Source organism: Bacillus rossius, chromosome 7 (assembly GCF_032445375.1).
Source record: "Bacillus rossius redtenbacheri isolate Brsri chromosome 7, Brsri_v3, whole genome shotgun sequence".
Lineage (NCBI taxonomy): Eukaryota > Metazoa > Arthropoda > Insecta > Phasmatodea > Bacillidae > Bacillus > Bacillus rossius.
Window position 1 is genome coordinate 71,785,573 of NC_086335.1, and position 16,547 is coordinate 71,802,119.

At 38.9% G+C, this 16,547-nt stretch overlaps 1 protein-coding gene across 1 annotated transcript; it reads left to right on the top strand.

Annotated features, from left to right (window-relative positions):
* Positions 1-2,150: 2,150 nt before the first annotated feature.
* Positions 2,151-13,272, top strand: LOC134534363 (isovaleryl-CoA dehydrogenase, mitochondrial). The gene is made up of 8 exons (XM_063372799.1): positions 2,151-2,428; positions 3,836-3,925; positions 5,844-6,065; positions 6,236-6,397; positions 7,194-7,453; positions 9,000-9,090; positions 11,575-11,743; positions 12,817-13,272. The coding sequence occupies exons 1-8, from the start codon at positions 2,303-2,305 to the stop codon at positions 12,954-12,956; spliced, it is 1,260 nt and encodes a 419-aa protein (XP_063228869.1). The 5' UTR covers positions 2,151-2,302; the 3' UTR covers positions 12,957-13,272.
* The last annotated feature ends 3,275 nt before the right edge of the window (positions 13,273-16,547 follow it).

The window sequence follows — 16,547 nt, forward strand, 5'->3', positions numbered from 1 at the left end:
GGAAAAACTGTCATTGAAATTGACGTTTGTATAGCAGCTATTTTAACTCAGTTTCTTCAATATTCCTCTTCAATTTTGCCTTCTTCATATTATTTCGTGTTCTTGTATCTTCCCTTCTCCATATTATTTCGTGTTCTTGCATCTTCCCTTCTCCTTGATTGTGACAATTCTTCAGCTTCAATATAATATTTTCAGATCCTACTCTTGCTTTCTTCGAAGTGGTTCTCCCACTTGAAGATATAACATTTCTTGATTAAAAAAAGTTCTATCCTTTTATTTCTGGTGTTTCCTAACGCCAACAGAGTCCTTGCTTGTGTTTCATTATTCCGACATCTTTTTCCTTTAAAATCTTATTTATTCACTTAGTGTCTTCTTCTCTATTAGTCTCCATTATAGCCAGGGGCGCAACAACTAAATTTCCAAAGGGGGGCAATATACCTTTTTATAAAGAATCATCGATCCCCCCTATTGAAGCGGGGGGTCCGGGGGTCCTCCGCCGGGAAAATTTGTATTTCAAGGTGGAAAATGGTGTTATTTAAGCAGTTTTATTATCTAAAAATTGATTAAACAGCACTTTCTTTGCCCTCGTTTGCCCCCACTTCAAGGTTTCAGAAGGGGGGGGGGGGGGCAAAATACCCTTGCCCCCCCTGTTGTTGCGCCCCTGATTATAGCATAGGTAATGCCTTGCACTACTTCTTCTTTGAGCCATCTACATGTCCACCCCTTCTCCTGCTTCAGCTTCAGCCCTGTCGACAGGGCTGTGATCTGTAGCAGCAACCAGGTAGTGATAGCCGCTGTGCTCTCCGAGGGACCGCACCGGGTGCACGGTATGGCCGGCAGTTGACACCACCCAGCACCACCAGCTGGCTGCTCTCAGTCCCCCCGGGTCTCATGGCCAGTTGCTGGTCTGGTCATAGCGCCGGTGGTGCCACCACTGCACGGGGCATGTGTCGCCAGTCCCCCCCTGCCAACTGCACCACCTCCACACTCGACTGGCCATGTAGCCCGGATGCCGTGTCCGGCAAGGCTCGCGAGGGCGTAAGCCTATAACAGGGTCGAATCCAGATATTGCCGACAAGCCTTGTTAATTGGGCACCTGGCTTGTCGTTTGCACAGACAGCCCCATGTTATGGAATTATAAATGATTTGTTTGTCGGTGCTACTAAGTATACGGCAGAAAACCGACTTGCTCGGGATATCAGCACACTGAGACAACACAGTGTCGATGGAGGCTCCCAGCTCCGGTTGTGTTTGTACAAGCTACTTCCGCACTAACAAAACTAGCGTCTTAAAATAAATATGCTGGCAATTTTTATTGATAGTATACACTCAGGCTCTTCATTAAGCTCGTTCAAACTCATAGCTTAACTCACGTAGATGCTGATTGTATGGCTCCGTATGACGGACTGGATACTTATTTTTACCTACCATCTATCCTCTCCCGAATGTGACCTAATATAGGCCCTACCATTTCGCGATTAAGGAGATATTATTTAATTTAAATTAGTGTGCAATAATTAATCTCTTCCTATATAAGTTATAGGTGCTACCAGGGCCGGTGCAAGGTAAATTGGCGCCCTAGGCGAAAAACCTTAATGCCCCCCCCCCCCCCCCCGGACACCAAAAAAAATTTCCTTGCCTCAAAATACATCACGTAAGCCCTAAATTTTGTCAACAATCAAATGTCAGCAGGCTTGCATTTTTTTTTATTTATTCCAAATCATAAACAGGTCACCGTGGACTTTAAATAATTACTTATATCAATATAAACATTCCAAACTGTTACAAAAATCCATTTTCATCTATTTTCAATAATCGTTAAACATATTATATGAGCTGTTGTGTGTCGTGCTGCGCCGCCCCCAGCTACTTGGCGCCCTAGGCGGTTGCCTAGTTCGCCTATATGGACGCGCCGGCCCTGGGTGCTACTGGGAGTTGGTTGGGCGCCTAGTCTTATTGCCCAGGGTTTTCCTTGTGTTTGCGCAGTTTTTACTTGCTCGACAATTCCGAATAAACGCCAAATGCATGCCACCTTGCTATGTGTGGTTGAAACTACGTGTGATCAGGCGTATAGGCTTCGACATGAGATAGACCTCCCGAACTCGAACATATCCCCATAAAGTAAATAAAGTACTCTCCCTATCGAACAGTTAGGGGGAAAAAATCAACTTGAGCTTGATTACCAGTGCCATTATTTGGTACCGCTGTACCATTATTTTGATGGCCCGTACCATTATAACATTATGTCACTGACGACGTGACGAACAAAAAAACATTTTCATCATTTCTGCAGCATAAATAAATGGCGACGTTAGGAAAGGTCGTAAATAGCTTTAAATTACCGAAATATACTCTAATACCGAGGTTTCTCAGCCAATACTACGCAATTAATGATGATATTTATGGATTGTCACAGGAACAAAGACAGGTAAAGAAAACTCATTTGTTCTTTACTTTTAAGAATTACATGAATTGTTTGTATATATTTGTATTAATTGACTTGTTCTATATCCCGGAGCCCTTACCTCCATATGGGATCTACAGAACAAAAATTGAATAAATAAATAAATAAAAATAAATAAAAAAAATATGCTTGCAGTTGTTAAAGGTACATAATATAACGCCCCTGTTTACGTATTTGCTAGTTTGAAGATGTATTAAATTGTACGCCGTTAGGTTTTCACATTCTGATGCAACAAGAAATGAAACTAAGCGACCAAACTCTTACAACAATCCGAAAACCTTGGTTTGGTATGTTCATTTAATTACAAAAAAGAGTTTTTTTTTTTTTTAATTTTATACTAATGTATCAAATAGGTTCCTATTTTTAATGTAGCTGACATAACCAATTTTCTCTAAGTTAGTTGTTACGTCCCAGAAGCCGCTCTTCTGCAAAATTACTAGTTCTAGATATCAGAATACAACCATCCGTTTCACGGTGAGATTTACCGCGTTCTGCCCAATACGTCGCGTTTGAGCAACTGCGTAAAATAAGGACGGTAGGTATCGCAGGTTTACTTCAGAATTATCCATTTGACAGTCTTTTAACCAACTTTTCAAAATGGTAAAAATTGTAAATTATAGTAGGGCCTAGTTCATAAAAACCTTCACAAGAATAATTAAGGTCTAAGGATTTTTAAATTAAACATAACAATACTTAAGAGGAATTGTCCCATTCCAGACAATTATTATATATTTACGTTCCACACAGTTAAACTGGCAGACTTTTTGAGTGGCTTAACTTTCATAAAATAAAAAAAAAAATTATTTTGCATACTTTTTCCATATATTGCATACTTTATGCATGTATTGCATACTTTTGCATAATTAGCTGCCAAAGTTGCAGTTTTAACGTTTTGTGGAGTATGGATAAGGAGAACGAAACTGAATATACAACTGGAACGTCAATTTTTTCTGGCTAGTATGTGATAAAGTTTTATTTCTTTCAGAAAAAAAAAATTTCTTCTTCTAAACCTTTTAACATCCTAAGAATTTTTATGGTTTTAAAAGGCTAAATAAAATTAAATAATTATTTGTAGGAGAATTAAAACAACATCTTTCAGTACCCATCAGCATTCCCTTAAACCCAAAAACTTTCAGTTATTTATTTCATTTGGTTCTCCCTAGCCGTACTGCACAACTTTGCCAACTAATCATGCAAAAAGTATGTACCGTGTATTTTTTTTATTTTGTTGAAGTTCATCCACTCAAAAAGTTGACAATTTTATCCGTGTTAAATATAAATATAAATAATGACCTGGACCGGAACGTACCCCCTAAGATAGGTAATGCATGCGATGCAGTTGCAGGTTCTTATTTTCATTGTTGTTTTCAGCTTCGCCAGACTGTTTTCGAAGTCGCGCAGAATGAGTTGGCACCCAAAGCAGCTGAAATCGACAGAACAAATAATTTTCCAGGACTGAGGGTGAGTAACCACGAAGAATCAGCTGGTGTGAGTGTCCCAGAGATCTTGTCACTCATGCCACTAGTGCAGTGTAATTTTATTTGTTTATTTTATTTTACATATTGTTCGACCACATTTCTGGTGTATGATACACGTCAAATATATATAATAAGTAGAAAGTATACCTAATAAGGAACACAAAATACAATATTACATTATGCTTGCACTTACAATAAAATCATAACATTAAGTATGTGAAACTATAAGAAACTATATTCTACAATCTTACAATATTTTTTTATTATCTTCATAAAATTTTCAATGACTTTGAAAGAATAGAAAAACAATTTTTGTGCTAGTTTTTGCAAAGATTTATTTGTTGTTTATATATTTAACATGTGGTAAACTGTTGTTCAGGTCGATGCCCACATAGTTACAATATTTGGCAGTTACAGTAGTTGGTAGAGTGAGAGGGTATTATAGTGTATTTCTTGTTTTATACGGGTGTATGACACTATTTGTTTTGTGGAGGAGAGTATTAAGTAGCTTTCATTAAAATCAATAGTTTAACAAAATTTTGGCTGTAAAAAGGTAAAATTTTGAGATTTTTCAATAAATTTCTACAAGATGAAGATGGTTTCGAAAATTAAATTAGCATTATAGCTTTTTCTTATGAAGCTTAAATATTCTATTTCCTTCTGTTGTGAGTCCCCTAAGTTCTATACCGCAGCACATAAGGGAATGGAAATAAGCAAAATAAGCTGAATGTAAGTGGTCTTAAGATACCTACTAACATTCTTATTACCCTTAAACCATAAAGCACTGGTTAGTTTTTTAACATTATGTGAATATGCATGTGCCAGTTTAGGTGGGTATCTATTTCTAAACCTAAAAATTTTGTAGAATTTTTTTTCCTTATTAATTGTCCCTTGTATGAGTGAACAATGGGTGTAGGGTTAATTACTGTATTTCTCTTGAAGCATAGAAAATTTGTCTTATTTCAATTTAGGTTTAGCTTGTTTTCTCTAAACAAAATTTCCATGCTGTCTAGGGTGTTTATGGCAAATGCATTTAATTGATTGCTATTTTGGACTGTTACAACAATGTTTGTATAATTGGCAAAGAGTATCATCTTCCATTCATTTTTTTGAAGTGGGTCATTTATGTAGATTAGAAAAAGTAGCGGCCCAAGTATACTTCCATGAGAAACTCCGGTTATAATTATATCCCAATTAGGTGTTACTTCCCTAGTATCATCTTTTAGATAAACCCATGGATTTCGATGTTTTAAGTATGAAGAAAGAAATTTAATGGCAATACCTCTTATACCTTAATTTTCAATATTATGGTTCACAATCAAAGGCCTTTGATTGATCACAAAAAAATGCCCAATTTATCCAGATTCTCTAAAATGTGTTTGAGCAGGAGGTAAGTCACAGTAGTTGTGGATTAATTTTTTTTGGAATCCAAAAAGAGTTGTAGACCTACCATTTAAAGGACCTGTTGAAGGTTTATCAGGAATGGCTAGTTGTTGTTGTGAACATGGTCAATTATGTGGTATTATTTTAATCAAACAACATTTTTTTGACCAAACTTTTTTTAATCTAATTATTATGGTCAACTATTTAGCAAGCAAAATATGTTAGCATGTGTAGGTACAGAGATGGATATTTTTCCATAAAAAAAAAATATTTAAGAATAAAAATGTGGTGTATCAGCGTTGTACTAGTACTGTTACGAATAGCTCTGCACCCATCACGTGACTGTACCAACTCATTGTCGCTGGGTCCAGGTTGTCTTGTCAGCAGTCAAATGAGGGCAGTGTTGTGGAAGGAGAGCTGCACCGCTGGTACCAGGTGGTTTCCAGCACGGTGAGACTCTCTGCTAAACCACGCACACGAGACCTGACCGACTGCTGCGTGGCGTGAGCGAGTTGCAGGAGTTCTGGCGCACCTTGGGCAGCCTCGGGATGCTGGGGGCCACGGCCGACCCCAGCTACGGGGGCTCCAACCTCGGCTACCTGAACCACGTCCTCATAATGGAGGAGCTGTCCAGGGCATCGGCAGCAATAGCGCTCAGCTACGGGGCTCACTCCAACCTGTGCCTCAACCAGATCCATCGCAACGGCACGGAGGAGCAGAAGAGGAAGTTCCTCCCGAAAGTAGGTTTGGCTCACTTGCTAGAGTCCTTTGGCAATTCTGCTGGCAGTCATGTGGCAGTCTGGTGGCAGTACTGTGCAGTTGGGCAGTCAGTACCTTTGTAGACGTGAGCAGTTTTCCAGATGGCACTGTTGTACAGTGGCACAGGGTCACACGTGTCTCGTGCTTCCAGCTGTGCTCTGGGGAACACATGGGCGCTCTGGCGATGTCCGAGCCATCTGCGGGCTCTGACGTGGTCTCCATGAAGCTCAGAGCAGAGAAGAAAGGCGACCATTTTGTTTTGAACGGAAATAAATTCTGGATCACAAATGGACCGGACGCAGATGTTCTTGTGGTTAGTAATTGTGTGTGTGTTCCAGACAGCATGTTTATCATTAATACAGAGTGGCTCAACAACCATTCCACAATGGTTTGTAAATATATTTCTTAAAAGCAATGAATGGTAAAATCATTAATGTCATTTTGTCTGGTTTTCTTTGACAGCAATGTGCATGAACACAGTAAAATTTTATGAAAAAATGCTTCATTCAGCTATAAATGTGTACACTTTTTTTTTACCAATGTGTAAGTTATGGCCAAATGTGGAAAATCAACCTCCTGGTGACGTAACAAATAAGCTAATTTTACTTCATAACCTGTCAATCACTCACAAATATTATAGATCTGCTATGAAAGCTTGTGTAATTATTATGACTTGAAACCACTCTTAGCTGTTAAACGCGACTTCAAATGGTAGCTGTGTATGATATACATATAGGCTATATCTTTACTTGATCTGTCTACCTTTAAAATATTATATTTAACTGCTGGTATGTAATTATTAATATTTAAAAATTATATACGTACAGCTTAATTATGACATAAATTCTTAAGAGAGTTAACAGGAAAGTTAGGGTTGTATTAGGGTTCTACTTTAGTTACAAAATACAAAAGTAGAAATGATCAGCTTTCAAAAATGTACTTTGTACTGTCCCGAGTCTTGAGTTGATCCATGTACTGTAATCTGATGAAGAGAGATGATTCCGAGCTGGAGGGAGTGTTGTGCGAGAGCTAGTCGGGGATCCCCACACGAACCAGCAGGTGCTCGGCGAGGAGTGTCCTGGTAGTCTGCACCGAGGCGTGCTGCCCAGGTGTACGCGCGCACAGACCCCTCTGCGCCCAAACCACAGCACGGCATCTCGGCGTTCATCGTGGAGCGCGGCACCGAGGGCTTCTCCGCCGCGCAGAAGCTGGACAAGCTGGGCATGCGCGGCTCCAACACGTCGGAGCTGGTGTTCGAGGACTGCGCGGTGCCGTGCTCCAACCTGCTGGGGCGCGAGAACCAGGGCGTGTACGTGCTGTTCAGCGGGCTGGACCTGGAGCGACTGGTGCTGGCCGCGGGGCCCGTCGGGTGAGCCCAGCTTGTTTAACGCTTTACTTTCACATGTGGTTCTGCACTTCTAAGGTATTTGGGTACCTTCGGTATGAATTGGAACGTTTAAAGGTTGCTTTTTTTTCTGGTTAAACAAAGTTTGATCTTATTGTAAACTGTTAAAATAGCTTTACTGGGCATGCCATGTTTGGCTGAGTTTTGGATCCATTTTGTTTGCCAGCTCTGCTCAGTTACGGCAACGGCATAGTTGGTTACGACTTACGTTTGATGCAAGCGAGGGTATGCTGGAATGTTATTCAGCAATCAAGAAGGAAGTGATGGGTGCCACTGTATGTTTCAAGGGCATACGGACCTCTGGTAACGCCAGTCTCCTTCCCGAGGCGAGACATGGCCCGTGTGGAGGCAAGACTCGAATTGCCCCTTAACAGCTTCCTCAATACTTATTGACCTGGCCTGTACTGAGCATCGGGCATGCTTACTCGCAGAACCTACTCAGTGAGCTCTTTAGGGCGTCCCACAGCCTGGTACCAGTACCCGTCAACATGTGGTAAAGAACTTATAACTCCCGATCGACATGATTTATTGATCGGGATAACCTACACACCGCTTGTACGCTGTGATAATTAATGGTTAAAACTACTTGCGGCACGAATTAGCACACGTTGTGGTCGGTCACCTTGTGGCCAACCCTCGCAGCATTGGTGACAAATTACGTTAAAAGGGTTAAAGAATATTTAGGTAAGCAGTCTGCCTCCTGAGGCAAACCCGAGTGTATAAAGAACTTGAATAATACTATTGAAAGTACGAGTAGTCAGTGATGGCTAGTATGAAGTCCTCGGGGTGTTGACACGTCCCACCTCAGGTGGTTGTGACTTCAGACTGGCCACCGACCTGGGCCCCTCCCGCCTCGTTGACCGTTACGTGATACATTAAAGCCAACAATACATAAAACACTTTTCATAATTAAAACAAAGTTGTTATAAAAAACCCTTTATAATGACTGTAGGTATTTTAATTGATATTTTTGAAATCTGAATTGCAGCTCAGGGGTGTGTTCAGGATGGTTTTGTCCACCGGGATTATTTAAGTCTTTTATTTAATGGTCAGTGAGTATGACTTCCCCCATCGTCCGGGCTGTGCAGACAGAAGCACTGGTGCACACGGGAGTGGAGCGAGCGAGCTTGTGGGTGAGGGGGGTAGGGCTCAGCTGGGCGTGCCTGGACGACTTCAGTGTCGTCTCTGAACATGTCACTGAAAGGACGTCAGTGCAGGAAGTTAGTAGTGCCACCGCCCAGTGGTCCCGTGCAGACACAATCGCTAACTTGACTCGTCCGGGCGTGATGCAAGGGTTCCGCCAGCGGGGTGGAGACCAGGCTTCACTCTCATAGGAGGTACAGCATTGGGGCCTTTGCAATCTGCAAATTTTACGTTTGAAGATACAAATGGTTTAAAATGTGGTTTTATTTCAAGTAAAGAAAAGTGATGTACGAAACGTGATCAAAATGTAACCCTCTCATGTGAATGGCTGTTTGTGTTTGCATTTGACATGTGTGCCTCCCCTCAGAATCATGCAGGCCTGTTGCGACATCACGTTCGAGTACGTGAACCTGAGGAAGCAGTTTGAGAGAAGAATCTCTGAATTCCAGCTTGTTCAGGTAGGTATAGTGTTGTGAATACTGTATCATGACGGTTGATTATGTGCGTTTCAGACTTTCAGGTCCACCGTACAATTACTGCACACACTTACTACCTTGTTTAACTGTGGCAACTACATTTGGACAAGATTGTGTTTCCCCTTAATACATGTTATGTTGAGAAATTTTATGTAGTTTAGCAATATAAATTAATTTAGTAAAGATTTTAGGAAAAGAAAAAATTCTGAAATTGAATTGGAATGAATATTATTTTTTTGTATAATGGCAGGACTCCCACAGACAGGGGACATACAGAAAACAGGGAAAACCCAGAAAATTGAAAAGGTTGCGCGGAACCCATTAATGTGTCAAACAGAAATTATTAATTATTTATTATCATTTTCCTAACATCTGTGGTGTCCTGCCAGGATGAACGAATTGAAGACTGTAAATTAACCCTACAAGATTCCAAACTGAAAATATTTCTTAGTGTAACTATTTTATCTGTGGTAAATAATAGTATGTGATATCGGTAACAAATGGTAGTGTATTATCAAAGTGTTGTTGTATCGTTGACATAACAATCATACAACATATTTGATTCACAGAATTAATAAGTCACACTATAGTATAAGTAAAATTATTTGCTAATCTAAGATAATTGGAATTCTTTCAGGGGTTTTAGTTACTCATCAATCCAAGTGCAAAGTAGTAATCAAGTTCCTAAAATTTATATTTAGGCAAATATGTAAATCAGTTACTTCAGATCAAAAAAACTAAAAATTATCTATCCTTTTAAGTTTAGTTCATGTTGAAAGTTACAATAAGCTAAAATCAATTATATATGAGTGTGTGCCGTTTAGTAATCAGACGGTGAGCAAACCTCTGGGTTTCAGTGAAAACATACTACACCAGAGTAAACATCCTACTCAATAGTGACTCACTCCAAAATGAATTCCAATCATGTACTATGTCTAAAACTAATACTGGGATCCCGGTATAATATACGATAAATTAAATTAGCCAAGCTTGTATGTATGCAGAATAGGAGTTACAATTTTAATTTAAACTTTCAATTCTTCAAGTCTCTTTGAATGAATGATTGTTTATTAACGTGGATATAAATCTTGAACGTAACGACGAAAGTTTATACAGCGACGTGACGGGACTGGGACAAACCAGCCTCGGTTTCAGCAAACCACACCAGGGAAAATAGGCAATACTCTGTGACCACTGCACTGCGCGATCAACGGACAGCGACCTTCATCACTCTCGTTACTGGTAGAAGCAGTCCTCCGGGTACTCCTCTCGAACGGTCTCCTGGGGCTGGTCGTCGGACTGGCTCACGGATCGTCCTTCTCTGGATACTCCATCGTCGAGTTGAAACGTTCTTCCACACCTTCCTTCAGTCAGTCGTTGGACAGGACAGAAGTAGACTCGGACATCAAACCTTCATTGGATTTGTCGATTATTCTTTCGCAGGTCAATTTTAGATTATCCTCAAAATTATATATTCCTGGTAAGTTCTTTTCTGCACGTCGATATCCGCAGCTAATGGTTCAGGACTCGTTGATAATAACTGGTAATTCTTCGTAAATAATTTTATATAAATCCACTTCATTTCTTGCAAATATCAATAAATCTTCTCTAATTTTCAGCAATCCAGCTTGAAATATTTAATATCGTCATATTTCTTGTAGTAGATATTTGGAGAATCCAACTTAAAAACGTGCTTACTGACGAACATTCTAAAAGAACATTCTTCTCTATCTTGTTAATAACAACGCGATTCTCTAAATTTTGACAAAACATGAACTGTTTGTCCAGAAATTAAGTAATGAAAACTCCTATTCTTTACAAATGCAGAGAAAAAAATGAATTAAAATAAAATTTAAGGTTTATGACTAAAGATAAAAATCATAATCATAGACAAAGAAAAATACTTTTCAAATCACACACAATTGCATAGAATAAGCGAACCATATTTTAAACTGATGAAAATGTTAAGTGTGAATAAAATAAATTAACCGATTTCTATAAAGTGTAGAAATTACCTTTATAAGGTGTCTTAATGAAATTGGAAAGAAGGGAAATCGATGCAATGTTAATTAACAAACTGAATTAGAAATTTTTGATACTAGTGTGTTTCTTTGATGTCCTAAAACCAGCCTTTATTTTAATCAAAATTTCATGTGTGGTTGAAGACCCAACTATCATTAGTTAAACGTAAGTACCACAGCCAATGAATCAACCGGTTACAACTGTGTATTGATTTAATGATTTGAAGCAAGTTAAAATGTCGATAGTCATTCACTTGGTTGCAATTTCAGGTCAGTTCTTGTTTTTAAGAACTTTGTGAAGTCTTTGTGAGAGCAGCGTAACACACGGCCACGGGCGTCCGCTCAGCACGAGGAGCGCGGAACACTGGACGAGGCGGGCGAGAGACACGGGGACGCGGGCAGAAGGTGGCGTGGCAGCGCGTGACGTGCTTGTTCGGCCGTGCAGGGCAAGATGGCGGACATGTACACCCGGCTGAGTGCGTGTCGCAGCTACCTGTACTGCGTGGCCCGGGCGTGTGATGCCGGCAGTGCCAACAGGAAGGACTGCGCGGGCGTCATCCTGTACTGCGCGGAGCAGGCCACGCAGGTCGCGCTGGACGCCATCCAGTGCCTCGGTGAGTCGGCGTGCTTCTCCGTGACTCGCCTCTCCGCCCCGGCTCTACCGCAGTTGGTGTGCTCGGGGGCTGTATCGGTCACCCGTCACGCCCGTGGCGGGGTTGTGGGTTACACTCCGCACCGCGCCGTGACTCGAGGTCATGAGCACCGAGACTGTCTGGAGCGCACTCAATCCTCTGTGCATTCTTGCAGTGTAGAACCATGTCAGTGAAGCATGTTGCTTGTTTATTTCAGTGTATTGTATTTCATAGGAATACATGACCGTTTACTGATTCAGTTTATTCTGCAGTTACAATGTTTTATGTTGTGTCCAGAGACAAGATTAATGGTTTTATTTTTTAGATGGTTTTCATTTTTATAGCAGGTGATTGGTGAAATTGTTTTAACGATTGAAACGTACAGTGATGGTACCTTCAACGGAGGAGATGTCAAACCTGCTAACGAAGATAACAAAGATACAGTAAATTTTGGATTTGTAAAAGTCTTCCTTTCTGAAAGGGAAATCTGAAAGCAGTAGGACGCGTGAAGCAATAGACTAGGAAATGCATGCGATACAACTATATTTATTTAACAAACAACTTTCACAGGATCATAAATAAAGGAGTCAAATTCCACGATAAAAAGAATCTTACCTTAAGAATTTTACATCAAATCAAAAACTCTTATCCAATGAATTCATACATCCAAAATACAAACATAACGTGAAAGATGAAAACAAAACTTGTGTGGACGGATCTCGTAAACAAACAAGATACTTACAAGCTGAGGCACAGCACGAGGTCTGACAAAGCTTGCATCACCAGGATAAACACTAAGTCAAAGTCTCCTCAAAACAACATGTTGTTGTCAGATTACCAAGCAAGAACCTAGACACATATTGAATCCAACATCAAAAATTACATACATGATAATACAAAAAAACCAGAATATCACATGAGTACACAATTCGTGGATATAGGATGCCGCTGCAGGGCTGACCAAGTTAATTAGGACAGAGCTGTGTCGCTATTGCGTGAAGGTATGTTTGTTGGTCAGAAAGTGACAATTCAGCTCATGGTATTGCCTGTTGCAGGGGGCAACGGCTTCATCAACGACTACCCCACCGGCCGGTTGTTGCGAGACGCAAAGTTGTACGAGATCGGAGCCGGCACCAGCGAAATTCGAAGACTCGTGATTGGAAGGACCATAAACGAAGAGTATTCCAGTTCGTAGTGATTACTGATTTGTGTTGAATTGTGTGTATCTGTGCCTGTCCCGGTTTTTACCAAGCATTACTATTTTTATATATTTTTATACAAAGAGCTGTAAAATAATGGAAATTTATTTTTATATGTACGAGTTGAGATTTGAAAGGGTGTGGCTACAAGCATATTAACTTGTTAATAAGATTTTTGGAATAGGTGAAGTGTATGAATCTGTTTTTGTATATTTACTGTAATGTGCCTGTTTTAAAAATTTTAGTATTTTACAATCATTTGTAACATGCAAGTTGCTTTAATTTGTGACAATAAATGTGTTCAAGCAGTGATTGTGGTGGTTAAGTAGGGAAAGGTAGTGAAAAAATTAAATGGTACATATGTAGTTCCAATTGAATGTTTCATGAAGTGAATGTTTTGTGCATAAAATAGTGAATTCATAGTATACATTATACCTTTGGTCATCGTAAGTTAATCAAATTATACAAATAGAATATTTTTAAATTAGTACTTAAAAGTAAACATTAAAGTATTTATATTTTACTGCACTGAACCAAGTACACAATATACCTGTTTTTCCCACTTTTATTCGGAACATGATTAATCTCTTCATTGGTTCTTATTGTTATTGGTTGAAAGAAACTACTGTAATTTAAATGGATTTGGATGGTATTATATTTACGCTTGTTTGAAATTCATTGAGTTTGGAGGCACCCAGAGAACTCCACCTTGTGTCCAGACAACGTGGAGAGATTGGAAATTGCACCAAACCGACTGTCCGTGCGAGAAGTCTGAGTGGATACTTGTGTCTGTGGGACTGGCCGGTAGACGTAGACACAGGAGAACATGAAGACTCGTGTGAAAGAGTGAATCCAGTTTAGTGCTTAACGAAGATAAACATGTTTTATTGGTAACACCATTAGCAACAAAGCACTCTTTCCTGGTCTAGACTTGGAACACTGATGGGGTTGAGTAACGTCAGGGGAGGTCACCTTGACGTGGCAAAGAACTAGTTGCAAGAGAATGCAAGTGACTTGTTACTTCTTCATCAGCACTTGACGTGTCGTTAACCCATCGCCATCGCGTTTGAGTTTCATCTCAACCTTTATTGCTGAGAATGCTTCCAGTGAATAAAACCAACTCAGAAGTATAATTTGTTACAAATCACCAGTTAAACACATGGTTGATGGTAAGCCTGACAAAGAGAAGATTAACAGCTCTAGTTAACAGTAGTGCAGTGATAGATAGATTTTAAAAATGGGGGATTGTAGACTAGAAGGGTATAGTGCCTGGAATATAGTCAGTCTATGATTCTTGTTGGAGCAGCATTTTGTAGACCTCAGTTGCCACTCACCCAGGGGCGAAGCCAGGGGGGGGGGGGGGGGGGTTAAGGGGTTCTAACCTCTCCCCCCCCCCCTTAGTCACCTTTTTTTTTTCTTATCTGAAAGCTGGTTAGCCTGGGTGTCTTACTGCTATCACCGGCCACTGCACTGGAGGGGAAGAGTAAGTGAGCCCTACCGATTCTCCTTCCCTTCCCCTACCCCTGTCACGAGCAGAAGTTATAAGGTTGTGACGCCGTGACGGGTCCCAAGTTTTCAAATATCTTACACCTATTGTATTTAACCAGCGCGGTAATTATAAGCAGGTGGTGACTGGGTAACTCTTCAAGCTAAAGCTAATGGTTTCCAGGAATAGGCCAGTTCTGCTGAAACCCAACCATTTTTATTCCTTTTTTTTTGTATTGTCGAGCTTCGAGCATGATTTATGATTTTGAGTGGACGTAGACAAGGCACTTGGATTGATTGAAATATCTTTAATTAATTTCTTACTTCACCACTCAAACAATTTTTTTATAAATAATTAATAATATTATTACCATTACAATATTTAAAGTTAAGTACCGAAAAATGCTCAAATAGCACTATTTTACACCTTAAAATCCAAATTTTTCCGGGGGAGAACCGACCCCCCCCTCCTTTAATAAGGGGGGGGGGGGACCATGCTTCTGAACCCCTCCCATACACAAATCCTGACTACGCTACTGCACTCACCTTACTTGTTGTGAGTAGTCTACACTCTGGTGGTAGACAATGTGCAAACAACTTTTTGAATGCAATTAAAAATGTGCTAGCATCTCACCATTAAGTAATAATATTTCCTCTCTTACATTTTCACTGATTTGTGGCTATCATATGGCTGTTGCATTAATTATGAACTGCTAATCAGGCAGGCATGGATGGAACCTGACAATATATGTTGCCCCCGGGCACTTGGTTATACTCAATGGCCCTGAATGTATCCCAGATGAATTTATTTTTTATATCAAGTACCTACAACTTAAATTATTATCTAATTCATGTCTTTCCTTGTAATTTTTAGAATTTTTGCTTTAGGCAAGCGAGACTGGTACACTATCTCCAAGCCAGTATATGCTTGGTATTTACAAAGATGTAAATTGCTTTAGAAGCATTTTTTGTGTTGGGTTTCCTTACCAGTAATGGAATCTTCTTGGGTACCATTAATCATTTTATTATATTTTTAACAAAAAAATTAAGTAATAATTATTTTCATTTGTACATTTACCTACCTATATATGTATTTGAAGCTAATCTTCCAAATGTATTGAAAGAATTAAAAATACATAAAAATCATGACTCATATGGCATAACATTGTCAGCAGTGTATTCATGAATTTTTTTACTAGACGAGGGGGAGGGTTAGGGAAAATTTGAAAAAAGAAAACAATAATGGGGTTCTACTTTCATATTATCACTATTAGGGTGTAAGGTGGCTAACATGTCCGTTGAAAAATGATGAATACAACAAAAACTTAAATGAATGGGTACAAAAATATATTAAAAAATTTTAATTATTTTAATATTGTGCATATGAAAATAATTTCTGATGTATATTCTATACTATATATGATAAAAATATATATGTATAAAGTACATAAATGTGCTATTAATTGATAATTTTAGCAACAAGAAATTAAGTTACCACAAAAGAATATAATATAAAAGTTCTAAAGGGTATAGCTGCAAAAATGTAAAATTGTCAAAAAAAAAACTTTTGCGCATATATATATATATATATATATATATATATATATATATATATATATATATATATATACACACACACACACACACACACACATGTATCTATATTTATTTATATGCATAATAGACAAAAAAAATTAGTATATTTTGAATAAAGTTAAAATCCTAAAATATATAATCATATTTAAAAAATTAAAAAGATTTTTGAAAGGGCATACATAATAAATTCAGATATCATCAAATTCCCAATGCACACACTTAGATTTCCAAAAAAAGGAAAAATTTAATAATTTTTTGTTTACAATTAAACTTTCAGAGATATAAGCTTTTTTTTTGTATTTGTAAGCATAATTATTCATAAAGCACATAGTGATGAATATAACAAACACCTTAATTTAATAATTAAGGTGTGTTCCTAGTATGTAGCTGAATTTCAAATGTTACTCTAATACAATTCCATTTTCTATTTTATATACACATCTATGGTATAGGCAAATCATTTTACTTCATGATAAGCTTGTCTCCAAGGTATACATATATCTTTG

Excerpts from the sequence above, each read along its gene's own strand:
- LOC134534363 (XM_063372799.1), top strand. The coding sequence starts at position 2,303 with ATGGCGACGTTAGGAAAGGTCGTAAATAGCTTTAAATTACCGAAATAT. Across the intron at positions 3,926-5,843 it reads ATAATTTTCCAGGACTGAGG|GAGTTCTGGCGCACCTTGGG; the intron begins GTGAGTAACCAC and ends AGCGAGTTGCAG. Across the intron at positions 7,454-8,999 it reads CTGGCCGCGGGGCCCGTCGG|AATCATGCAGGCCTGTTGCG; the intron begins GTGAGCCCAGCT and ends GCCTCCCCTCAG.